This window comes from Mobula hypostoma, chromosome 30, assembly GCF_963921235.1.
Source record: "Mobula hypostoma chromosome 30, sMobHyp1.1, whole genome shotgun sequence".
NCBI lineage: Eukaryota > Metazoa > Chordata > Chondrichthyes > Myliobatiformes > Myliobatidae > Mobula > Mobula hypostoma.
The window spans coordinates 9518270-9544689 of record NC_086126.1 but is presented as its reverse complement, the minus strand read 5'-3'; the positions used below and the strand labels follow the sequence as shown (position 1 = coordinate 9544689).

Below are 26420 nucleotides of genomic sequence, written 5' to 3'. Positions count from 1 at the left end.
GGCTATAGAGAAGTACAGATCGGAAACTGCGCTCTTTAGGCCATCTAGTCCTACTCCCATCGAACTGCTCCGGGACCATAGCCTTCCATATACCCATCCAAACTTCTCTTAAAAACATTGAAAACAATGAATTTGTGCTGGCAGCTCATTCCACAATCTCACGGCCCTCTGAGTGGAAAAAAAAATTTTCCCGTCATGTTCCCCTTAAAACTTTTCGCCTTCCTCCATTAAGCCATGACCTCTGGTTGTAGTGCAACCCAACCTCAGCGGAGAAAACCTGCTTGCATTTACCCATGTACCTCTTTAGATAAACACCAACTTAGCAAAGCAGAGAGGAATATGTAAAAGCCATGAAGCATGGGAACTCAATCTATGATTATTAATTGGAGGTTTAATTATTTAGAGGTGTAATAAACTCCTCTGCCCAATAGGTGGCAGTGAGAAAAAAAAGTCATGAATAGTTCCTTCAATACTAACTACTATTTATGCTCCTTGTATAGCCTCGAATTATTAGTAGCCTTCACCGGTGATCATCAACAAGATCCAAAATTAGAATATATTTGGAAAGCGAAGCACCCGGAGGAAACCCAGCAGTCATGGGGAGAACAAACAAATTCTTTAAGGACAGTAGTAGGAATTGAACCTGGGTCGTCTCTGGCACAGCAGTAGCACTAGGCTATCTGCTACGCTACTGTTTCATCCAGATAAAACTTGTATTTGAGATTGAGACTATAAAATCATAAGATATAGGAGCAGGGTTAGGCCGGTTGGCCCATTGAGTCTGCTCCGCCATTTCATCTATTTTCCCTCTCAGCCCCAAGCTCCTGCCTTCTGCCCGCATCCCTTCATACCCTGACCAATCAAAAACCTATCAACCTCTGCCTTAAATATACCCAATGACTTGGCCTCCACAGAACCTAACAGTCATAAAAAAAAACAGATAGCGGAATGGTTACTCGACTGAGCTGCCACCTGAATCAATTAGGCTTATTTATGTTGAACCTCAAATAAAACTGTGGCAGAGTGGCGAGTTTGCGGTCCACGCAAGGATTCACTGGATATTGAACCAGGTATTCAACCAGACCGTGTTCTTCTTGCACCTCACCTTCGTACAACAGCGCTCCTCGAAAGGGAGTCAATGGATCAGGTCACTAAAGGCAAACTGGAGGCAAGGTGTGTGGCCCCAGAGTCCCTGAGGGCAGGTGCTTTTATATAGGTGCTCAGATATCTGAAGCAATGAAGATGCAGCTCATCCCACACAATTCACAAGGATCAAACATGAACAGCAACACAGAGCCAGAAACTGAATGTGAAATTCCTGGTATTTATTGTTAAGCTTTTAATACAAGGAAACGCATAACTAAAAAAAAGTTTTTTTTTTAAAACTACTGACAGATGTGCAATATACTTCTAACTAGCACAAGTAACGTTACCAAAATGGTAAGAAAATACACGCAGAACAAGACCAGGCCACAGAAAGATTGGTCTCTGTCAAAATGGAGAAAGTAAGTTCAGATCAGGAATCAAAAGTACATTTTAATTGACTCTTTTTTTAATAAAAAATATTGGGGTATTGCATCACACCAAACAGCTTTTGCTTTACATCCGGGCGATGAACACATCCCTTACAACCCGAAGATTTGCACGTGTATTTGGAAAACCCGACTCTCTTGTCAAGGGATAATTACCACTCCTGCAAGAAATAAAGAAGCACACATGGACATCAGTTTTTTTTTTAAATTTTCACATGAAAAGGCACAGGTTTCACCTTGTGTCAGCAGCCCGATTTGACTGCCCTTGAAAACTGGCAGCCATTTCACCCTGTCCTACATAAGCCATGTGAGAAACAGACTTGAAGATATCCAGTAATTAATGCACAATAAAAAAAATGTCCTTGGCAACACAGAGAGGGAAAAAAATCAAAACAGTTAAGTTCCTTGGTAATTTTGGCAAAAGCATTTTCTGGTTGAGGTTACAGTAGTACAAATCAACTATAGATCAATAACCGAGGCAGCTACGGGGCATCGCTGGACAATATTCTCCATCCCATCTCTCCCGAAGACTTTGACTTCACCGTTAAGTTCTACAACTGCTTCCAATTGACACCTTTTGCCCCCCACCCACCCAATTCATGGAAGAAATGTAGGTCAGAAGGTGTTTCAACAACTACGGGAGATCATAACCCGACTGTCATGCCAAGTCACCAGAAACGTCCAACAGTTCAAAGGAAGAATGACGCAGTGGTTAGAAGCAGTTATGTCAACCATCCGACACTCCCGCTATCCCTCCACAGCCCAAAGAGTGCCAAGGCCTGTATTAGCAACCCCGAGATACTGAACAAAAATGGGGGATGAAAATAAAAATATGGATGGGGCGAGGTTGGTTTGGGAGAAGGGGGTGGACCAGGAGGCGAGGAAACCTTCCGGTCCCTTGAGCATTAGACACTGAATAAGCCAAGTCTGCAATGTCAGACACACATCTGCAGTTGGAAAGTGGGTGGTGCCTCACCTTTGGATCAGAACATAGAGTACTGCATTCGGTCCACGTAGGCATTCCCCGCTGTGCTTGGCACGTCATACGGAGATCTAGTGGACATGGCTGCTGAAGAGACTTGAGAGTACTCAAACCCATATGCAGTGCTCGAGGAGGCCATGGGCATCCGACGCAGAGGGCTCCTATCCCTGTTGTAATAGGAAGGGCGAGGAGGCGGCACAGCGTGCCTCCCATAGGGGTCTAACCCGCCAGGGACGCAATCGCTCATTGGGGTGCCTATAGGTGGAAGCTGACTTGACCGGCGATCATAGTAGGGATCTCCCATTGGCGCACAAGGCTGTGCCAAATAGCTCTCGTAGTGCTCGGCCATCCCATACCGCTCGTCGTACACCGGGCGCTCTCCGTACGCTGACATGGGCCGCACTGGGTAAGGTTGGGGATAGTTGCAAGGGAATCCGCCTTCGAAACCACCGCGATCTTTGGGGCATTCTTTAGACCAGTGGCCCTCTTTACCACACCGAAAACAGCCGTTTTTGTCGCCCATCCCTGGTTGTGTCCGGAGCCGACTTCTCGACAGCTGGACATGGATCCGTCTGCCTTTAAAAACAAGACGGAAGAGTTTGCTCAATAACATCTTGCTGTGGTTATGTTGAAACCATATGCAAAGCTGGGCAGGACCAAATTAATTATAACTACTACCAAAGACAGTTACGGTGTCTTTAGGGAGTCAAGTGATCACCTTTGCTCAGTTGGGGGAAGTGGGACTGTGAAGGGTGAAAAAGGAACACTACTTGCTTGATCGAACTGACTGAAGATTTCAATGACAGCTCTGAAATATTAGTACTCAGCACAATGTGACACACTGTAAAAAGACAAACAGGAAAATAGCTTTTTTTTGATAAAATTAACTAATCTCTACCTCCAATGAATTTAATCATAGCTACACTTCCTATATTCAGAGATGTTAATCAGGCAGAACATCCCAATCAAAGCTACGGCAGTGGATAAAACTTTTAGATGACTGAGTGCTTTCTTGAGATGCAGTATTCATAGAATTCTCCCTTTCTCCTTAGTTCCACGAAGAACTGAGGATCACATTCCAATAATGGCAACACATACTGGCCTGGCTGAAGAGGAGAGGTAAAGCTGACAGATCCTTAGGGAGATTACAAGAATGACCTTCCTTCATTTTCCCCTCTTCCACCCTCCCCCAATTCTATCACTGAGTTTAAAGACACTCATTTCTTGCTATTCTCAACTAACCTAGTGACGGACACAGAAACATAGAAAATAGGTGCAGGAGTAGGCCATTTGGCCCTTCGAGCCTGCATCGCCATTCAGTATGATCATGGCTGATCATCCAACTCAGAACCCTGTTCATGCCTTCTCTCCATACCCCCTGATCCCTTTAGCCACAAGGGCCATATCTAACTCCCTCTTAAATATAGCCAAAGAACTGGCCTCAACTGTTTCCTGTGGCAGAGAATTCCACAGATTCACCACTCTCTGTGTGAAGAAGTTTTTCCTCATCTCAGTCCTAAAAGGCTTCCCCTTTATCCTCAAACTGTGACCCCTCGTTCTGGACTTAAAAGAAAATTCACTAGAAAGCCAGTGTCAGCGTAAACAAATTTACTGATACAACATTGAACTCCCCCACCCCCAACAAACTCTGCTCATCAAACCAATAACTTGTGAATCAACAAGGCCCACGCTGCCCTTCAGTATTCCCATGGAGAATCCTCCAACAAATTATAAAGAGTCAAAACATCAAATTGGCCACTGTACATTGCTAATCATGACGCTCCCCTTAAAGGAAAAAAAAATCAAAAAGCGGTGGAACCCACAAGATATTAGCATTGGGGGGGGGGGGTGCATGAGCAACATGACCCCAGTCAAGAATCAAATCTCTGTAAACCGATATTCTGAGGACAGAACATTTTATTCCCCCAGGATCTTCAGTGTAAGATTCAGCTACCCCAGTCAATGGATTTTCAGGACAGAGAACATTGCTTAGACATAATAACCAGGTGTTGAAAAGGCAGAAAGATATGAGCTGGGGTTTGGCAAAAGAAAATAAAACATTCCCTTATTACATTCTTGGAAGCCACGCCAAAAAAAAAACGGTGGCAGCTGTCTAAATGATTCTTATATGACTGAAGATTTGCTAGCAAAAAAGAAGTCTCAAAGGATGGAAAAGCCACCAAATTGTTAGTAACAGGCTCCTTCCAAATTTTGTAGCACATTTTCAATATGTAACTTCAAAACTGGTTAAGCAATTCACAAAGATTACCATCTGCACAAAGCAGGCAAAATACATACAGATAGAATTTTAAAACTGGCCAAAATGACATTGTACTGAACACCGGGAAGAGGTTTCCAGCCTTCTTCAGGATCCATTGCAAGATCAGTCTTCCCCATGTTTTAGTATCAGTAAAACACCGAGTCGAATGAGGTACCCGTGTGGAAGGGATACTGAGATGAAGAAGAATCACACAGCAAACACAGTTGCAAGTGTTACTTTTTTTGCTATTGCAATCTTCATCTTACAACGTTGCTGCTCTCGTTCTAACCCACAAGGTAAAACGATAAGGAAACGGAACTTGAAAAGTTACAAAATGATAGACGGAAACAAAATTGAAACAGTTATTGATGCAACTGAAAATAGAATTTTGTTCTTAACCAACAGAATCAAAACAAGTCTCATTCAGGAAATACTATACATGTGATAGCAGCAGAGTGAAGTGGAATGAGACACAAGGTTCTCATAAGTTGACTAAACCTAACACTTCCTTCCTTTCGCCCTGCTCCCCTACACATTAATTCCTCAAGATTGCCACCCCTTTGTAGAAGCAGTTTATTTCAGCTTATTTATTTACTGAGATACAGTGCGGAATCCCCACAGTCCCCCAGTTTCACTCTACCCTAATCACAGGACAATTTACAATGACCAATTAACCTACCAACCGGTACATCTCTGGAATGCCGAAGGAAACCGGAGCACCCGGAGGAGACCCACACGGTCACAGCGAGAACTTACACACTCTTCACAGGCAGCAGCAGGAATTGAACCTGGGTCGCCTGTACTGTGAAGCGTTGTGGTAACCACTACGCTACCGTGCCGACCCTGGTGTTCCCTACACACCAGTCATCCAACGCTCATCGTGCCAAGGTATCACATTTTTGGCCTAATTTAGCTGTGAGTGGTGGAGGAGATATTTGACTGGAAGCAGTCTTGCAAGGCACAAGGGAGCCATACCTTGACCTATTCACTCACCACTGGATACCCTTGAATAACCATAATGTTCAAGGACCCGAGACCATCTTCCAACCCTAAGATAACTATTATGACTTCTGGTGTGGAAAGACTTGTTTGGGTGGGGGGGGGGGGGGAGTCAATCTTCCGTCTTGGCCCGAAAGTATTGACCGTTTACTGTCCTCCATACATGCTGCCCAACTTGATGAGTTCATCCAGCATTTTGCATGTGGTCCTAATATGCTGCTGCTTTTCAATCCTTACTCAAAGCTCCAAAACCTTGAAGAAGCAAGTGCACGAGTGAAGGACTCTTTGTAATTAACCATGTGTGTTAGCATGGATTGAAAACCTGTTATCACAAAGGAGACGGAGAGCTGGAATTAGCTGATTCAGGTCAGAAAGACTTAACTAGTGGAACGTGCCAAGGATCGGTTCATGTAGTGACGAGGATATTGTGGCTCTACCACATGATATAGTGAAGATTTGGCAAATGGTGTTGAATGCAGCAAAGCACGAGGTCATACACCTCTGTCAATGATTCAAAAGGCAGTTTATTATGCAAATAGAAACACATTGCAAATAAATAAAGGACAGTGAGATCTAGGTGTTCTTGTGGACAAATCACAAAATGTTAGCAAACAGGGACAGCAAGTACCTAAGGCAGATGGCACATGGAAAGGGGTTGCTTTTGTAACAATCATTCAAGGCCACCCCTGGAAGAGAGCAACCCTTACCTCAGAAATCTCAGAGGGGCATTGGATGCAATCCAGTGGAGATTCACCACACTAGTCCCTGGGATGGGATTTTTGAGCCATCAAGACGGACTAATCAGGTTGGATCTGCATTCCTTCTGGAGCTTAGAAGAACGAAAAGTGATCTCATTGAAATAAGTGAGATGCCATGAGGGCGTAACAGGATTGCTGTTGAGATGTTGCGAAGGTTTGAACCTGAACTGGAGGCAGTGGGGTGGGTGGTTAAACTAGAGTTGCAGGGTGACAGGAACTACAGTGCAAGAACAGTTAGTGGAGAGGTTATGGAGACAGATGTAGTTAAGACCTCAGACAAAGTAAGGAATCAAAAGGGTGAGCATGGTGTGACCAATGTCCTGAGCTGCATATATTTCAATGCAAGAAATATTGTACGAAAGACTGATGAGCTCAGGACATGGATCAACACATGGAATTATGATATTGTAGCCCTTAGTGAGACTTGATTGCAGGAGGGGCAGGACTGGCAGCTCACTATTCCAGGGTTCCGTTGTTTTAGACAGAAGGAGGGATGGCATACTAGTTAAGGAAAATATCATTGCAGTGCTCAGTCAGGATAGACTGGAGAACTCGTATGGCAAGGCTTTATGAGTGGAACTGAGGAATAAGAAAAGAATGACCACGTTTATAGATCACCAAACAGTCTAAGGGACTTAGAGGAACAAATTTACAGAGCGATCACAGACTGCTACAAGAAACACAAGGTTGTTATAGTAGGAGATTTTAAACTTTCCACATATTGACTAGGACTCGCATACTGTAAAAGGACTAGACGGGACAGAGTTTGTCTACAGTGTTCAGGAAAGTTCCCTTAATCAGTACATAGAAGTCTCAACAAGAGGCTGTGTGATACTTGCTCTCCTGTCAGGGAATGAGACAGGGCAGTTGACAGAAGGGGAACACTTTGCATCTCATGATCATAACGCCATCAGCTTCAAAGTAAATATGTAAAAAGATCGGTCTGGTCCACAGGTCGAGATTCTAAATTGGAGAAAGCCCAACTTGGATGTTATCAGAAATGATCTGGCAAGTATGGATTGGGACAGGCTGTTTACTGGCAAAGGTATACTTGGTAACTGGGAAGCCTTCAAAAGTGAAATTTTGAGAGTACAAAGCTTATATGTGCCTGTTAGAATAAAAAAGTAAACGATAACAGGTTTAGGGAACCTTGGTTTTCAAGAGATATTGAGGGCCTTCTTTCTTTTCAGAAAAAATAGAGTACATAGCAGTTGTAGGCAAGTTGGAACAGATGAATCCTCATGGAGTATAAGAAATGCAAGAAAACACTTAAGAAATCAGAAGGGCTTAAATGGGGTCTACCAGAGAAGGTGAAGGAGAATCCCAAGGTGTTCTACAGATATAACAAGAGCAGAAAATATTTCAAGGGACAAAATTGTTCCTCTGGAATCAGAATGGTAATCTATGCAGCCAAACAAGATAGAGGAGATCTTAAATGGGTATTTTGCATCCGTATTTACCCGGGAGAAAGACAGTCTATAGAAGTGAACCATGGCAGCATCGAGGTCATGGACCCCGTACAGATTACAGAGGAGGAAGTGTTTGATGCCTTGAGGTAAATTAGGGTGGATAAATCCCCAGGGCCTGACAGGGTGTTCACTCAGACCCTGTGGGAGGCAAGTCCAGAAATTGCAGGGGCCCCTAACAGAGATATTTAAATCATGCTTCGCGAAACAGATGAGGTACAGAGGATTGGAGGATAAGCCAATGATGTTCCGCTGTTTAAGAAAGGCTCTAAAAATAAACCTGGAAATTATAGGCCAGCAAACCTGACATCAGAGGTGGGAAAGTTATTGGAAAGTGGATAAACTTTCTCAGGCGGCCGGCTGGGTACAGGCTGGAAGCCCGAGAAGAGTCTATTTGTCATGTACGCTGAGAGAGCACTAGAAGCTTTTTGTTGGAAGGTATTTTAAGGGACTGGATATATGAGTACTTAGATAGACATGGCAGTGGGGATAGTCAGCATGGTTTCGTGCGTGGTAGAGTTTTACAGAGTTGTGAGGAAGTTACAGTGATGAAGGGAAGGCAGTGGATGTTATCTACATGGATTTTAGCAAGGCATCTGACAAACTCCTGCATGGGAGGTTGGTCAAGAAGGTTCAGTCGTTCGCATTTAAGATGACGTAGCAAATTGGATTAGACATTGGCTTTGTGGGGGAAGCCAGAGAGTCGGGGTAGATGGTTGCCTCTCGGACTGGAGACCTGTGACTAGTGGAGTGCTGCAGGATCAGTGCTGGGTCCATTGTGGTTTGTCATCTGTATCAATCACCTGGGTGATAATGTGGTTAACTGGATCAGTAAATATGCGGATGACACCAAGATTGGGGGTGGGTGTAGTGGACAGCAAAAAAAGACTGTCAGAGCTTGTAGTGGAATCTAGACCAACTGAAAAAAAGTGGGCAGAAAAATGGCAGATGGAATTTAATGCAGACGAGTGCGAGGTGTTACACTTGGTAGAACTTACACAGTGAACAGGAGGCACTGAGGAATGTGGTAGATCAAAGGAATACAGGTCCATAATTCCTTGAAAGTGGCAGCACAGGCAGAGTGGTTCATAAAGAAAGCTTTGGCTACCTTGGCCTTCGTAAATCAAAATAACAAGTACAGGAGATGGGATGTTAAAGTTGTATAAGACGTTGGTGAGGCCTAATCTGGGGTATCATGTGCAGATCTGGTCACCTACCTACAGCAAAGATATAAATAAGGTTGAAAGAGTACAGGGAAATTTTACAAGAATGTTGCCAGGACTGGAAGAGCTGCGTTATAAGGAAAGGTTAGGACTTCATTCCGTAGAATGTAGAAGATTGAGGGGAGATTTGACAGAGGTATGCAAAATCATGAGGAGTAAAGATAGGGTAAATACAAGCACGCTTTTTCCAATGACGTTAGGTGGGTCTACAACCAGAGGTCATGGGTTAAGGGTGAAAGGTGAAAAGTTTAAGGGGAATACGAGGGGAACTTCTTCACTCAGACTTTTTTTTTAATGACTATTTTCACTAATCCACAACAAGGGAACATAGTTATAAGGGGCCAGTCACATATAAAATCAGGACATCTTCTTGCAAACGGTAATGGAATTTTTTTTTTGGAATTCTGGGGAATTAAGGGAACAGAGAAGGAATTGAGTGTTGGGAGTAGATGAGCCATGCATACTGGAGCAAGCACAAGGAACCAGATGGCATTTGTGTATATGAAGAAAAATCACTTAAAGTTGCACAGAGTACTGAGATGGCAGGGCTACACTCCCAGTGCGGGTCGATGGGATTAGATCTTCGGGGGTGCGAACTACCTAAAGATTTGGGCTGGGGAAATGATGGAATCTTGGATGCTCCATTCCTGGAAGCACTAGATTGTGAAGTCAGCCCTTTTAAGTGTACAGATGTTACAGTCATAAATGAAAACAGCAGTCCCATTCTGCACCCAGGAGAACACTTCGAGCCAACTCTCGTGGGGGGACAGAAAACTGGATACAACCGAGGACATAACAAGAGCCAAATAAAAACAAGACCTGGCAAGCGGTCCATGAACTTGTGTAAAAGTAACGACAGTAATGCAACCACAACACTTACATTGTTATTAATGCGTAATGACATGAATTCTTGTTACCAAAAAAACCTGCTGAGGTTGCCATATTAAACAAAGACTCCCTAGCCCAGTTATCTCCACATACTACAAACGTTCACGTTCCTGGCTATTGGCCAGCAATTTGAATGTCACCTACCTTGTTTTCCTGTGCCAGGTCCTACTAGAGTGCAGCATCTTGCTCAAGCAGGCACTTTTCACTTGTAGTCTAGATGACGGGTGTCAAGGGATTTTGACTGCATAGGGCAACACAAAGCTGTTCAAGCTACGTGGGCACAGAGTTGGTCTCTTCTGTCACAAGCCACCAGAGATTAGACACTGGGAATTCTAAATGGTATTTTTCCTCCCTCCACCCAGCTTTCCCAATAGAAAAGAAACTGAAATTAAAAGTCAATTCTATAATCAACGTACATTTATTTAAACACTAGTTAATTCACATCTAGGACAAAAGGTTTAGGAACCTCACATTCCACAGAATAAGTCACGAATTCTCCCTGTGTCTCCTGAAGGCCAGGAATTAATTCCAGATCTGCCAGTTACTACTATGGATAAGTGGCCAGTCCTCTCCTGTGACCATGGCATGGAAGTTTGACTAATCTATTAAAATTTGGGATTCAAGGATTTCCCAAATTTACCGATAATCACAAAATCAGGACCAGCTAAACCCACCTAAACTAGGTTAATCCAGATTAGGAATTTGGACCAAGATTATGCTGTTCGGTCACTTTGCTTATCCTCCTAGATTACTCCAACAGCACACTGCAAACACACAACGCCCACTGCTGAGACGGACAGAGGCGGTGGGTTAAGGAAACACTACCATGGGAGGCTGCCCCCTTCCAGACACACATGGCCCCAGATGAAAAATATAACTGCTGTTTCTTCACTGCCACCTGCGCCCAAACCCAAAAGAAAAAACTTCACCAAGTGGGCCTCAGTAGCACAAAGCCAACAATTCACGCCAGCTTGTCATGGACAATTAGGCGTGGGATGATTAGGGCCGATCTTGCTTTTGTTTCTATGAAAGAACGTTAGGAGTGTTCAATACTACACTGGTCAGCTGTGCAACAGTGAACTATTCGCTTGGAAAACTCCAAGATGTTCCCTTCTTCGCCTCCTCAAAAGACAATTCTAATTCTTTAAAGGAAAATTAGGAGGGAATGGCTGACGATGTTTTTTTTCCCTTCAACCATAATTTACAGGGAGAGCTACAGGTGTAATTGGAATCTTGCAGATAAGGTCAGCACGGCACCCCTAATCCCCCCCAAGCTCTTTCACCTTTAAACTCAGTGCCATCAAACCCTCGGATGGCTTCCATGGCATCCTCCTCCCTCTCCATGTGCACAAAGGCGTAGTCCTTGACAATGTCACACTCAATGACAGGTCCATACTCCTCAAACCTGGCCCGCAGCTCCTGGTTAGTGCATTCACTACTGATGTTGCTGATGTGCAGCTTGGTCGAGGTCTTCACTTTGCTCTTGCTGGCCTCCACGTTGATGGGAAGCCCATGGAGCTTGTGATGGTGCAGGTTCTTGATCGCCTCATCTGCCGCCTCTTTGTCCTCCATGTGCACAAAGCCATAATTCTAATTGAAAGGAAATAACAGTTTTTACTTTTTCAGCTTCTCTAGCCCAAGCAACCCTGAATGAAGGCAGGCGATTAGATTCCCCGACTTAGTCTTTGACCACAGATTATGTTCAAATGCCAATATCCACTCGCTTCGTTTTAGGTTTGTTTCTCAAAACTGCAAATTTCAACCCCACTATTAAAAGACCACAAGATACAGGAGTACAATTAGGCCATTTGGCCCATCGAGTCTGCTCTGCCATTTCATCATGGCTGATCCATTTTCCCTCTAAGCCTTCTCCCCGTATCCCTTCACGCCCTGACCAATCAAGAATCTCTCAATCTCTGCCTTAAATATACCCAATGACTAGGCCTCCATAGCTGCCTGTGCCCACGAGCCCCACAGATTCACCACTCTCTGGCTAAAGAAATTCCTCCCCATCACCATTCTAAAAGGATGCCCCTCTATTCTGCGTCCTCTAGTCCTAAACTCTCCTGTCATAGGAAACATCCTCTCCACATCCACTCTATCAAGGCCTTTCACCATTCAATAGGTTTCAATGAGGTCATCCCTCATTCTTCTGAATTCCAGTGAATACAGGTCCAAAGCCATCAAAAGCTCTTTATTTGACAAACCGTTCAATCCTGGAATCATTTTCGTGAACTTCCTTTGAATCCTCTCCAGTGTCTGCACATCCTTCCTTAAATAAGGGACGCAAACCTGCTCACAATACTCCAAGTGAGGCCTCACCAGTGCTTCTATAAAGTCTCAACATTACATCCTTGCTTTTATATTCTAGTTCATAAGACCATAAGATATACGAGCAGAAGGCGGCCATTTAGCCCATCGAGTCTGTGCCACAATTCAATCATGGGCTGATCCAATTCTTCCAGTCATCCCCACTCCCCTGCCTTCTCCCCATACCCTTTGATGCCCTGGCTAATCAAGAATCTATCTATCTCTGCCTTAAATAAACCCAATGACCTGGCCTCCACAGTCGCCCGTGACAACAAATTCCACAGATTTACCACCCTCTAAAGTAATTTCTCTGCATCTCTGTTCTAAATGGACGTCCTTCAATCCTGAAGTCATGCCGTCTTGAACTAGAATCCCCTACCATGGCAAATAACTTTGCCATATCTAATCCATTCAGGTCTTTTAACATTCGGAATGTTTCTATCAGATCCCCACCTCATTCTCCTGAACTCCAGGGAATACAGCCCAAGAGCTGCCAGACATTCCTCATACGGTAACCCTTTCATTCCTGGAATCATTCTTGTGAATCTTCTCTGAACCCTCTCCAATGTCAGTATATCCTTTCTAAAATAAGGAGTCCAGAACTGCACACAGTGTGGTCTCACAAGTGCCTTACAGAGCCTCAGCATCACATCCCTGCTCTTATATTCTATACCTCTACAAATGAATGCCAACATTGCATTCGCCTTCTTCACCACCGAATCAACCCGGAGGTTAACCTTCAGGGTATCTTGCACAAGGACTCCCAAGTCCCTTTGCATCTCTGCATTTTGAATTCTCTCCCCATCTAAATAATAGCCTGCCCGTTTATTTCTTCCACCAAAGTGCATGACCACACACTTTCCAACATTGTATTTCATCTGCAACTTCTTTGCCCATTCCCCTAAACTATCTAAATCTCTCTGCAGGCTCTCTGTTTCCTCAACACTACCCGCTCCTCCACCTATCTTTGTTATCATCGGCAAATTTAGCCACAAATCCCTTAATACCGTAGTCCAAATCACTGGCATACATCGTAAAAAGCAGCTGTCCCAACACCGGCCCCTGTGGAACTCCACTGGTAACCGGCAGCCAGTCAGAATGGGATCCCTTTATTCCCACTCTGTTTTCTACTGACCAGCCAGTGCTCTACCCATGCTAGTAATTCCATGGGCAATTATCTTGCTAAGCAGTCTCACATGTGGCAAAGGCCTTCTGAAAATCCAAATATACCACATCTACTGCATCTCCTTTGCCTACCCTGCTTGTAATTTCCTCAAGGAATTGCAGTAGGTTTGTCAGGCAGGATTTTCCTTTCAGGAAACCATGCTGGCTTTAGCCTATCTTGTACCTCCAGGTATTCCGTAATCTCATCCCTAACAATCAATTTCAACAACTTCCCAACCACTGATGTCAGGCTAACAGGTCTATAGTTTCCTTTCTGCTGCCTCCCACCCTTCTTAAATAGCAGAGTAACTTTTGCAATTTTCCAGCCATCCGGTACAATGCCAGAATCTATTCTTGAAAAATCATTGTTAATGCCTCTGCAATCTCTCCAGCTACTTCCTTCAGGACTCAAGGGTGCATTCCATCAGGTCCAGGAGATTTATCCATCCTCAGACCATTAAGCTTCCTGAGCACCTTCTCAGTCATAATTTTCACTGCACATACTTCACTTCCCTGACACTCATGAATGTCCAGTATACTGCAGATGTCTTCCACTGTGAAGACTGATGCAAAATACGCATTCAGTTCCGAAAATAATAGATGGTCACCCTCTTTAATCTGGATGTTATAAAGTCATATAGAATGTTGACAAAGTAAACTAACACTCACATTGACCTGCAAACGATAAAGATTATAGAGCTGTAATGATGAAAATATGAGGTAGACAGAAACAGACCATTTCCAGTAGAGAGGAGGGATCAGAAATGAAGGGCCATAAACAAAATATTTAAAATAAGCTTTTAAAACAGTTATTACAATGTGGAATTAATGTTCCTAGACAGTTTAAAGGCTCTGCAGTTTGATGTTTTCTGTGTGTTATTCGCTCAGTTTCTGCTGTTTGCGTGATTTCTTTTTTGTTTGACACATTGAGTGTTTGATGTTTTTCTTTGAATGGGTCCCACGATTTTGTTTCGCGGCTGTCTGTGGGAAGGTGAATCTCAGGGTTATAAACTGCATACCTACTTTGCTAATAAATGTAGTTAGATTTGAATTAGTGATCAACACTCAAAAGATTTTGCTTGCTACCCTAAGTACAGAAAAGGCACTAATAAGATATCAGTTCATTACACCAATGCCTTTGAATGGAAAATCTTGCAAAAGGTAGTGGATTCGGCCCAGTCCACCACAGGTAAAGCCCTCCCAATCATTGAGCACATCTACATGAAACGCTGTCATAAGAAAGCAGTATCCATCATCAGAGACCCCCACCACCCAGGCCATGCTCTCTTCTCGCTGCTGCCATCAAGTAGAAGATACAGGAGCCTCAGGACTCGCACCACCAGGTTCAGGAACAGTTACTACCCCTCAGCCATCAGGCTCTTGAACAAAAGAGGATAACTACACTCACCTATTGAGATGTTCGCATAACCAATGATCTCACTTTAAAGACCCTTTATCTTGTTACCTGCTCTCTTATTTATTACTATTGATTTACATTTGCATAGTTTGCCGCCTTCTATGCTTTTGCATTGATCCTGTTTACAGTTACTACTCTATAGATTTGCTGAGTGTGCCTGCAGAAAAAGAATCTCAGGGTTGTATGTGGTGACATGTATGTACATCAATAAATTTTACTTTGTAAAGGAGCAAATGTACATGATCAGAATTATTTGCTCAAAACAAGACATCAACCACTTGTGCTAAGTTTCTGTACACCAATGTGTTTCCATGGACATTACAAACTTACAATTTAAGACAGCGAGAGCACACCCCTGGGAACACACCATTAGAAGCCAGGGTCTCAGAAAACACCTTAACTTCCAACAAAGTGCTCAAGCCCATTAGAGATTCCAGGTGATTAACAGACAAGATAACTGCAGCAACCATCGCCAATCACTGGGTTTATGGACTCAATTTGGTTCAGAATGCTGTTGCTCGCTTTATCACTTGCATGATTTGTGTTTTTTTCCCCCTTTTTATGCATTGGGTGCTGGTCTTTTTTTTAAAAAATTGGGTTCTTTCAGGTTTCTTGTTTTGTGGCTGCCTATTAGCAGACAAATCTCAAGGTTGATGCTCCTGGTGACATCACGATTTAAATGAGAGGTGGTTTGTATGTTTTTTTGTGTGGGGGCGGAGGGAGGGTTTGAAAGACTTCCACAGTTTTCTTTGTTTCACGTCTATCTGGAGAAGGAAAACCTCAGGAGTCGTGTACTGCATACATACTTCGATAATAAATGTACCTTCCACCCTTTAAACCCTGTAACAACTACACCTCTATGAGATGAAACTCAAGCCAAGAGCCTGACTAGTCAGTGAACTTCAAAACTACGTAATGGTCTAGAAAAATGATACAATTTTCCTTTTAAGCCAATACATCCCAATACCATCCATGTCACATTTTTTCCAAGAGATTCTCTTCCAATATGCTGCATTTTAATTCTGAAGGCACAGGGGAGGAGTATTCCCCCCCCCCCCCCCAGGGCCATTCCCTCTGTGAAGCCCAAATCCAAACACATTGAAATAGACAACTCCTTGCGCTTATACCTTTTCACATCTACATTTCAGATATTTATTTATCTTTCTCTAAGAGGGTAACAGTACATGGAAACCTTCTCAATAGATCTGGTGGATCCATCACCTTCTGGTTGGGATGTCCTATGGACCACTGGAGCAGCCGGGGGAATGATTTTAATGCAACACTTCCACCATCACAGTGGGCCCTCCGCAATTCTGTTCCCCTTGACGTTACTTCAGATGGGATTTTTTTTAAAAAAGCCTCCCGGTTTTCTGCCTGAAACCCACCAGCCGGGAATAAAATATCAATATCTTGTAAACTGGCTTATTTATTTCATCCCCCTGGCACCACCTCACCTTGATGATATCGCACTCGGTCAATTTGCCGTACTTTTCGAACAGCTCCTTGATCTCTTCTTTCGTCGCTATACGAGGCAGATTCCCGATAAAGATTTTTACCATTTTTTTAAAAAAAAAAGAATGAACAACGCGAGAATGCTGAGGATTTAATTTTAAGACACCTTTACGTTTATTCCTCCAGTCGCTCCCAACGACTTTTCACAAGATGGCGACAGCACGCAATTAAAGGGAATCAAACGTTCCGCCCATCCACCGCCCTGCGATTGGATCGTCCCGCTCACCTCTCCTCGTTCTGATTGGACCGCTCCACGCTCACTCACTGAACAGTCGCGCCACCCCCTTGCTTGTCTAGTATCCGATTGGTCAGTCCCGCTGCCAATTCAGATTCTACTCCCGCCCGTTTTCCTTGGCCGGATTTGCACCTTTAAATTTCTGATGTCGGCGAAATCTTTTGCGATGGGACAAAAATCGGTTCTCTTATTTATCTGGTGTTTTATAGACACTGCTAGCATTACTATTCTCCTATCCTTATAATTTAGGAAATGAATTTTGTAACCGAACTGCACAGAACAAATTCTCATAAACTTTGATGGAAGCCAAGATTCATATCCAGCTATAGGCAATTGGACTTGCTGTGTTGTCTAGAAGACATTCGGCTACTCATCCCAGAGGCTTCTTCAGTTCTGATCCATGGTGTGAAGTTTTCTGGCTTATAGACTCTAAGAGTTGTTTAACAGTATAATAACCATATGAGGGTCATTAAGAGTCGTAGAGTTAATGAATGGAGGTATGAACTGTTGTGGAGACAAAATTTGAGGAAGGACATTCTTGCTATTGAGGGAGTGCATCGTAGGTTCACTGGGTTAATTCCAGGGATGGCAGGAATGTCATATGTTGAAAGTTTGGAGTGACTGGGCTTGTATACACCGAAATTTAGAAGGATGAGAGGGGATCTGATTGAAACATAGAAGATTATTAAGGGATTGGACACGCTAGAGGCAGGAAACATGTTCCTGATGTTGGGCGAGTCCAGAACCAGAGGCCACAGTTTAAGAATAAGGGGTAGACAATTTAGAAAGGAGTTGGGGAAAAACTTTTTCACACAGAGAGTCGTGGTTCTGTGGAATGCTCTGCCTCAGAAGGCAGTGGAGGCCAATTCTCTGGATGCTTTCAAGAAAGAGTTAGATAGAGCTCTTAAAGATAGCGGAGTGAAGGGATATGGGGAGAAGGCAAGAAAAGGGTACAGATTGTGGATGATCAGCCATGATCACAGTGAATGGTGGTGCTGGCTCGAAGGGCTGAATGGCCTACTCCTGCACCTATTGTTTATTGAGACGCCGGGGTGGAGATGTTAGGACTGCATTGTAAGTACATGGTGTTCAGGGATGGGTTTCCAAGTTTGACAAAGGTGGCTTCTTTAACCCGCCCTCTTTCAAACCACCTGCCCTCCCTGTCCAAAATATGCACATTGTTATCATCAAAGGAGTGCCCCTTGTCCTTTAGGTGTAGGTATACAGCTATACAAGACCTTGATCAGACCCCACTTGGAGTTCTGGTCATCTCACTACTGGAATGATGTGGATACTATAGAAAGAGTGTGGAGGAGATTTGCGAGGATGTTGCCTGGATTGGAGAGCGTGCCTTAGGTTGAGTGAACTTGGCCTTTTCTCCTTGGAGCAATGGAGGATGAGAGGTGACCTGATAGAGGTGTATAAAATGATGAAAGGCATTGATTGTGTAGATAGTCACAGGCTTGGTTCCGGGGCTGAAATGGCTAACACGAGGGGGCATAGTTTTAAGGTGCTTGGAAGTAGGTACAGAGGAGATGTTCTATATACAGCTGGACCTTGACCTGAGGTGCTAGCCCTCCTATGTTGGACCATCTGTTCGTGAAGAGGCTGTCCTGTCTCGCCGATATACAGATCTGTGCAGTCCTCATTGCATTGGATAGCATAATCGATATTGATCTGTTTATCCCTGAACAGAGGGAGTGGGGTACTGTGTACAATGCACTCCTAACATCTCCGCCCCAGCGTCTCCACAATAGTTCACAGCTCCACAAATGAGAGAAAATGGGCGGATGCTGGAGGAACTCAGCAGGCCAGGCAGCATCTATGGAAAAGAGTACAGTCAATGTTTCGGGTCAAAACCCTTCGGTTCACACCTCTGTTCATGCAAAGCTAAGACTAATGACCCTCTCATTAACTCTACGGCTCTTAACGACCCTCATATGATCACTACACCTTTAACCAACTCACAGAGTCTATAAGCCGGAAAACTACACACCATGGATCAGAACTGAAGAAGTCTCTCAGATGAGTGGTGAAACGTCTTCTAGACAACACAGCAAGTCCAGTTGTTTTGATTTACCACTGCCTGATATACAGTGACCAGGATGACTAAGAACCTTCACAGACAAACCAAGATTTGATTTATCCATTGACATAGCTTAGAATTTCTTGCCCACTTAAAATTACCAGCTCGGCATTCAGAGAAGTTAATATGTTAGGTTAACATGTATCTTCTGTGATAATCCAACAATTTCATATACGTGAATTAGTTTTTAGTTGAATTTAATTATTAGTTTAACTGATTTAGTTAGTTAAAACTAATTATTTAGTTATTACAAATAAACTCTTTTTGGTTTGGGCTTTCAACTGGGTACAGGATATTGATTATAACAGACGTTTCGATGACCAACTCTGCCATTTTCATTAGGGATGATGCCTGGGTATAAATCATCATAATAGATACTTCATTGATCCCAAAAGAAATTACAGTGTCACAGTAGCATTACAAGTGCACAGATAAACAAATATTAGGAGAGAAGTAAGAAGGAATTTTTAAAAAAAGTTACCACAAACAGTCCAACAGGAGTGGGGGAGGGGGAGCGGTCATTACTTCTACTCATTTTTCTAGTGCTGCTCCGGGAGGTTTAAACTAGATTTGCAGGGGGAGGGGAACGAGAGTGTTAGAGCAGACAGTGAGGTGGAGGAGGATAAAGGTCATGCGAGAGCTGCGTGTATTGTGCATGGAGTAAAGCCAGATCAAACATATAAAGAGGCTTTGAGGAAAGAGAAGCAGAATAAACGGTGTAAAGACAGTAAGGTAGAAGGGCTAAAGTGCGTGTACTTCAATGCAAGAAGCATCAGGAACAAAGGTGATGAACTGAGAGCTTGGATACATACATGGAATTGTGATGTGGTGGCCATTACAGAGACTTGGCTGGCACCAGGGCAGGAATGGATTCTCAATATTCCTGGATTTCAGTGCTTTAAAAGGGATAGAGAGGGTGGAAAAAGGGGAGGAGGGGTGGCATTACTGGTCAGGGATACTATTACAGCTACAGAAAGGGTGGGTAATGTTGCAGGATCCTCTTTTGAGTCAGTATGAGTGGAAATCAGGAACAGGAAGGGAGCATTCTATAGGTCACCTGGTAGCAGCAGAGATACCGAGGAGCAGATTGGAAGGCAGATTTTGGAAAGGTGCAAAAATAACAGGGTGCAAAAATTAACTTCCCTAATATTGATTGGCACCTGATTAGTTCCCATGGGACAGAGTTTGCTAAGTGTGTCCAGGACAGATTCCTGTCACAGTGTGTTGACAGGCCGACCAGGGGGAATGCCATACTAGATCTAGTATTAGGTAACAAACCGGGTCAGGTCACAGATCTCTCAGCGGGTGAGCATCTGGGGGATAGTGACCACTGTTCCCTGGCCTTTAGCATTATCATGAAAGAGGGTAGGATCAGAGAGGACAGGAAAAATTTTAATTGGGGAAAGGCAAATTATGAGGCTATAAGGCTAGAACTTGCGGGTGTGAATTGGGATGACGTTTTTGCAGGGAAATGTACTATGGACATGTGGTCGATGTTTAGAGATGCCTTGCAGGATGTTAGGGGTAAATTTGTCCCGGTGAGGAAGATAAAGAATGATAGGGTGAAGGAACAATGGGTGACAAGTGAGGTGGAAAATCTAGTCAGGTGGAAGAAGGCAGCATACATGAGGTTTAGGAAGCAAGGATCAGATGGGTCTATGGCATGCAACTTGGACAGCATCCTCTTTTCAGACACCACCGTCAGAGAGTCCAGTTCCATCCCCACAACATCACTGGCCTTACTAACATCAATATTCTTAATTTTTTCAATAGTACCATGGAATTCTTTATATAGTCACCTGAGAGAATGGAATGGAGTTTGATTTTCCGTGTCATCTAATTGACAGCAACTTCAACAATGCTTTCTTGGAAGTAGGGGCAGAGGGGATGTCAGGGGTAAGTTTTTTACACAGAGAGTGGTGAGCGCGTGGAATGGGCTGCCGGCGACAGTGGTGGAAGAGGATATAACAGGGTCTTTTAAGAGACTCCTGGATAGGTACATGGAGCTTAGAAAAATAGAGGGCTATGGGTAACCCTAGGTAATTTCTAAAGTAAGGACATGTTTAGCACAGCATTGTGGGCCGAAGGGCCTGTATTGCGCTGCAGGTTTTTGTATGTTTCTAATGCATTTTTCCCATACAAAAAAATACCAGGCAAGAATACTGTACGTCAGTTAGTGTGCACCAAGTACATGAAAGGTCCTATCTGTCAATTGTCCTATTTGTAATTTACAAATAGCTCCATAAGACACAGGAGCAGGATTAGGCCATTCAGTCCATCGAGTCTGCTCCGCCATTCCTTCGTGGCTGATCCCGGATCCAACTCAACCCCACACACCTGCCTTCTCGCCATATCCTTTGATGCCCTGACCGATCAGGAAACTATCAACTTCCCCTTTAAATAAACCCACGGTCTTGCCCTCCACCGCTGCCTGCGGCAGAGCATTCCAATCTCTGGCTGAAAGAATTCCTGCTTATCTCTGCTCTAAAGGGGTGCACCCTCAACGTTGAGGCTGTGCAGTCTAGTTCTGGTCACCCCCACCATGGGAACATCCTCTCCACGTCCGCCCAATCTAGTCCTTTCAACATTTGGTAGGATTCAACGAGACAGCACAATACACCCTTCCCCCGCCCCGCATTCTTCTAAATTCCAGTGAGTACAGGCCCAAAGCTGCCAAACGCTCCTCATAGGTTGTCCTATTTGTAAATTGTCTTGGATTAAATTGGGGGATTGCGGGCAGCCTGGCTCAAAGGGCCTAGTCCACACTGTGTCTCAATAAATTTTAAATAATTAGTCCTATTTCTATGTTATCCTACTCTGCCTGCAGACGGGTTGCCAAGCAAACTTTTCTGACTTGATTTCTTCATGGGACGACCATGCATATCTAATCACCAGAGATTGCACTTTCTGAGGAAGCTTAAACAAGCAACACTCCCCACTAACACCTTAACTACATTCTACAGAGGCGTGGTCGAGAGGGTGCTGACCTTTTGCATCACAACCTGGTACTCCAGCTACAGTGCTGTCGACAAAAAAGCCTTGCAGAGGGTGGTCAGGGGAGCAGAGAAGGTTATTGGGGTCTCCCTACCTTCTGTCCAAGACCTCTTTCAGAGCCGATGCCTCCAGAAGACACGGTACATCATTAAAGACCCCTCACAGCCTCTCCATGAACTGTTTGTTCTTCTGCCATCAGGCAGACGTTACAGGAGCATCAAAACTAAAACCACAAGGCTACTAAACAGCTTCCTCCCACAGGCAGTCAGACTGCTAAACAGCTGCTCCACCTGACTCTGCTTTGGACACTTTTAACTTGCACTGGACACTTATAACTGATTTTAACTGACATGTGGCTGTTGTGTTTTACTATTTATTGTTATGTTTATTATTTAGTGTTGCATTTGTTATGTTATGATTGCACTGCCCCTGAGAAACGCTGTCTCATTCTGCCCTGCAGAGCTGATGTACGGTTAGAATGACAATGAAGTTTTTTGAATCTTGAATCGCACATTAACCTAAAAGAAAACTCATGCAAGACTTCCTTACCCAAAGAACAAACCAAATGGGTTGAGGTGAAGAGCACATTCAAGGTGAAAATTGAGAAGCGCACGAAGGGAATGTTAAAGGACTTTGAATCAAAATCAGAATCAAGTTTATTATCACCGGCATGTGACGTGAAATTTGTTAACTTAGCAGCAGCGTTTCAATGCAATACATAATCTAGAAGAAAAACTAAGTAGGTAAATCAGTTACAGTATATGCATATTGAATAGATTTTAAGTCATTGCAAAAAAACCAGAAATGTTTTTAAAAAGTGAAGTAGTGTTCATGGTTTCAATGTCCATTCAGAAATCAGATGGCAGAGGGGAAGAAGCTGTTCCTGAATCGCTGAGTGTGTGTCTTCAGGCTCCTGTGCCTCCTCCCTGATGGTAACAGTGAGGAAAGGGCATGCCCTGGGTGCTGGAGGTCCTTAATAATGGATGCTGCCTTTCTGAGACACCACTCCTTGAAGATGTCCTGGGAACTTTGTAGGCTAATATCCAAGATGGAGCCAACTAAATTTACAACCCTCTGAAGCTTCTCATATAGGTGTACCGTGGATTGAATGCTCTCCACAGTACATCTATAGAAGCTTTTGAATGTTTTTGTTGACATACTAAATCTCTTCAAACTCCTAATGATGTATAGTCGCTGTCTTGCCTTCTTTATAACTGCATCGACATGCTGGGGCCAGAGATCTTGACACCCAAGAACTTGAAGCTTGTCACTCTCTCCACTTCTGATCCCACCGAGGATTGGTTTGTGCTCCTTCGTCTTGCCCTTCCTGAAGTCCACAATCAGCTCTTCCGTCTTACTGACGTTGAGTGCCAGGTTGTTGCTGTGGCACCATTCCACTAGTTGGTGTATCTTACTCCTGAGATGCCAAATCAGATTAGGAGCTGTGGGAGAGAAGCTCATGGGACCTATCTCATGTGATGCTCTTCAACTCAATGGCTTATTCAGAAAGTCAGAAGGCATGGGATCCAGGGAAGTTTGGCCAGGTGTATTCAGAATTGGCTTGCCTGCGGAAGGTGGTGGAGGGAGTACATTCAGATTGGAGGATTGTGACTAGTGGTGTCCCACAAGGATCGGTTCTGGGACCTCTACTTTTTGTGATTTTTATTAACGACTTGGATGTGGGGGTAGAAGGGTGGGTTGGCAAGTTTGGAGACAAAGGTTGGCGGTGTTGTGGATAGTGTAGAGGATTGTCAAAGATTGCAGAGAGACATTGATAGGATGCAGAAGTGGGCTGAGAAGTGGCAGATGGAGTTCAACCCGGAGAAGTGTGAGGTGGTACACTTTGGAAGGACAAACTCCAAGGCAGAGTACAAAGTAAATGGCAGGATACTTGGTAGTATGGAGGAGCAGAGGGATCTGGGGGTACATGTCCACAGATCCCTGAAAGTTGCCTCACAGATAGATAGGGTAGTTAAGAAAGCTTATGGGGTGTTAGCTTTCATAAGTCGAGGGACAGAGTGTAAGAGACGCGATGTAATGATGCAGCTCTATAAAACTCTGGTTAGGCCACACTTGGAGTATTGTGTCCAGTTCTGGTCACCTCACTATAGGAAGGATGTGGAAGCATTGGAAAGGGTACAGAGGAGATTTACCAGGATGCCGCCTGGTTTAGAAAGTATGCATTATGATCAGAGATTAAGGGAGCTAGGGCTTTACTCTTTGGAGAGAAGGAGGATGAGAGGAGACATGATAGAGGTGTACAAGATAATAAGAGGAATAGATAGACTGGATAGCCAGCGTCTCTTCCCCAGGGCACCACTGCTCAATACAAGGGGACATGGCTTTAAGGTAAGGGGTGGGAAGTTCAAGGGGGATATTAGAGGAAGGTTTATTACTCAGAGAGTGGTTGGTGCGTGGAATGCACTGCCTGAGTCAGTGGTGGAGGCAGATACACTAGTGAAGTTTAAGAGACTACTAGACAGGTATATGGAGGAATTTAAGGTGGGGGGTTATATGGGAGGCAGGGTTTGAGGGTCGGCACAACATTGTGGGCCAAAGGGCCTGTACTGTGCTGTACTATTCTGTGTTCCTACATTTTCAGCAACACTGACGCACATTCTCAAGCATTAGCGCACATTCGTGAAGGCAGGGAGAATTGCAGGTTAACTTCCATGGCCGGTACTAAATTCAGTTAAGACCCATTGGAGAATTGCGTTCGGTTTCGGTCACTTCAAGAGAAGGAGGGTGTGCAAGACTTAGAGAGGGCGCGGAGGAGACTTACCGGGATGCTGCTTAGAACAGAGAGCTGATCTTGTGAGCCAGCTAGGGGTACTTTTTCCTCTTTGGAGTGAAGGAGGATGAGAGGTGACTTGGTAGAGGTGTACAAGATGATAAGCGACATAGACAGAGTGGAAAGCAATGTCTGATATGAAGGAATGTAATTTTAATGTAATTGGAGGCAAGTATTGGGGGGATGTCAGAGGTAGGTTTTTTTTAAAACAGTGTGGTAGATGTCTGATAGACACTGGCGAAGGGTAAAAGTAGAGGCTACATTACAGACATTTAAGAGGCTCTTAGATAGGCACATGGATGAAAGAAAAATGGAGTCTAAAAGGTCGGTACAACATTGTGGGCCGAAGGGCCTGTATTGTTCAATGTTAATTCGAGGCTCTATAAGGCACCGGTGAGACCTCACTTGGAGTACTGTGGGCAGTTTTGGTCTCCTTATTTAAGAAAGGATGTGCTAATGTTGGAGAGGGTACAGAGAAGATTCACTAGAATGATTCCGGGAGTGAGAGGGTTAACATATGAGGAACGTTTGTCCGCTCTTGGACTGTATTCCTTGGAGTTTAGAAGAATGAGGGGAGACCTCATAGAAACATTTCGAATGTTGAAAGGCATGGACAGAGTGGATGTGGCAAAGTTGTTTCCCATGATGTGGGAGTCTAGTACGAGAGGGCATGACTTAAGGATTGAAGGGCGCCCATTCAGAACAGAGATGCAAAGAATTTTTTTTTAGCCAGAGGGTGGTGAATCTATGGAATTTGTTGCCACGGGCAGCAGTGGAGGCCAAGTCATTGGGTGTATTTAAGGCAGAGATTGATAGGTATCTGAGTAGCCAGGGCATCAAAGGTTATGGTGAGAAGGTGGGGGAGTGGGACTAAATAGGAGTAAATGGATCAGCTCGTGATAAGATGGCGGAGCAGACTCGATGGGCTGAATAGCTGACTTCTGCACCTTTGTCTTATAGTCTTATGGTCTTTATCTCTCTGCAACGGCATTGAACAGAAGGTTCTCTGGTAGCTATCCTCTCCCTGCTACGCTCCTGTACGGCTTAGCTAGCTGTCCGGAGATGTTGCTGTCTAGCATTCCTAGGATGCGAACAGTCACTCTTGCCCCTCTGTAACTCGTGCACAAAAAAAACCCCAGATCAATCATGTGGGGCGCGGTGGGCTGGAGAAGGAGGTGGAAAACAAGCCCTTTAAAGACTAGCTGCCGATCGAAGTGAAACGGCTCCTTGTCAGTCAGTATTTTGTAGTCATCCACTGGCTCCCAGTATGGTTTAGAATTGATTTTAAGGTTCTCCTGTTTGTTTTTAAAGCTCTAAATGGGCTGGCCGCCTCCTATATCGCAGATTTTCTAACCCTGTATTCTACTTCCAGGTCCCTCAGGTCGGCTGACTTGGGGCTCGGGGCTGTTCTGTGATCTAAATTGACCACGCCTCTGCTGTTGTCGCTCCTAGACTGTGGAACAGCATTCCCCTCCCTATCAGATCTGCCCCTTCCAGTGACTCTTTTAAGTCCAGGATCAAAATTTACTTTTAATCACTAGCGTTTGAACCTTCCTGATGTGGCTGATATTTTTCGCTTGTGCCTAGGCTCATGTGTTGTTTATTTTGTGCCTAAAAGCTGTGTGCCTCGTTGTTTATATCTGTGTTTCTTGTATTTGTGATGTTAGCTACCTGCTATGGATTGTACAGCACTTTGGTCAACATGGGTTGTGTTTAAATATGCTTTATAAATAAATTTGACCTGACTTGATCTCTCCGGAAAGAACAGGATTACTTATAGAGAGTGGCGGGGCGGGGATGCGT

General features: G+C 44.1%; 1 protein-coding gene and 1 long non-coding RNA gene across 7 annotated transcripts; one reads left to right on the top strand and one right to left on the bottom strand.

The window, feature by feature from the left end:
- Positions 1-1298: 1298 nt before the first annotated feature.
- On the bottom strand, positions 1299-16666 carry LOC134339518 (RNA-binding protein 4-like). 4 transcript variants are annotated; one of them, XR_010016420.1, is made up of 4 exons: positions 16454-16666; positions 11392-11698; positions 10253-10349; positions 1300-1693 (listed from the first exon to the last, which is right to left on the bottom strand). XR_010016420.1 is itself a non-coding variant. In XM_063036111.1 (4 exons), exons 1-3 carry the CDS (start codon positions 16556-16558, stop codon positions 2516-2518), a joined length of 987 nt encoding a protein of 328 aa, XP_062892181.1. In that variant the 5' UTR covers positions 16559-16666; the 3' UTR covers positions 1300-1693; positions 2509-2515. The 4 variants fall into 4 exon arrangements, 3 of the variants coding, with proteins under 3 accessions (XP_062892180.1, XP_062892181.1, XP_062892183.1); XM_063036111.1 differs by lacking the exon at positions 10253-10349 and adding an exon at positions 2509-3090; XM_063036110.1 differs by lacking the exon at positions 10253-10349 and having other exon boundaries at positions 1299-3090.
- A 2831-nt stretch (positions 16667-19497) lies between these two features.
- LOC134339636 (uncharacterized) lies at positions 19498-26213 on the top strand. 3 transcript variants are annotated; one of them, XR_010016434.1, is made up of 4 exons: positions 19498-19616; positions 20606-20728; positions 22287-22565; positions 25990-26213. It is a non-coding gene; the product is annotated as an uncharacterized LOC134339636 (long non-coding RNA). The 3 variants fall into 3 exon arrangements; XR_010016433.1 differs by having other exon boundaries at positions 22287-22569; XR_010016432.1 differs by lacking the exon at positions 25990-26213 and having other exon boundaries at positions 22287-23603.
- Positions 26214-26420: the final 207 nt, after the last annotated feature.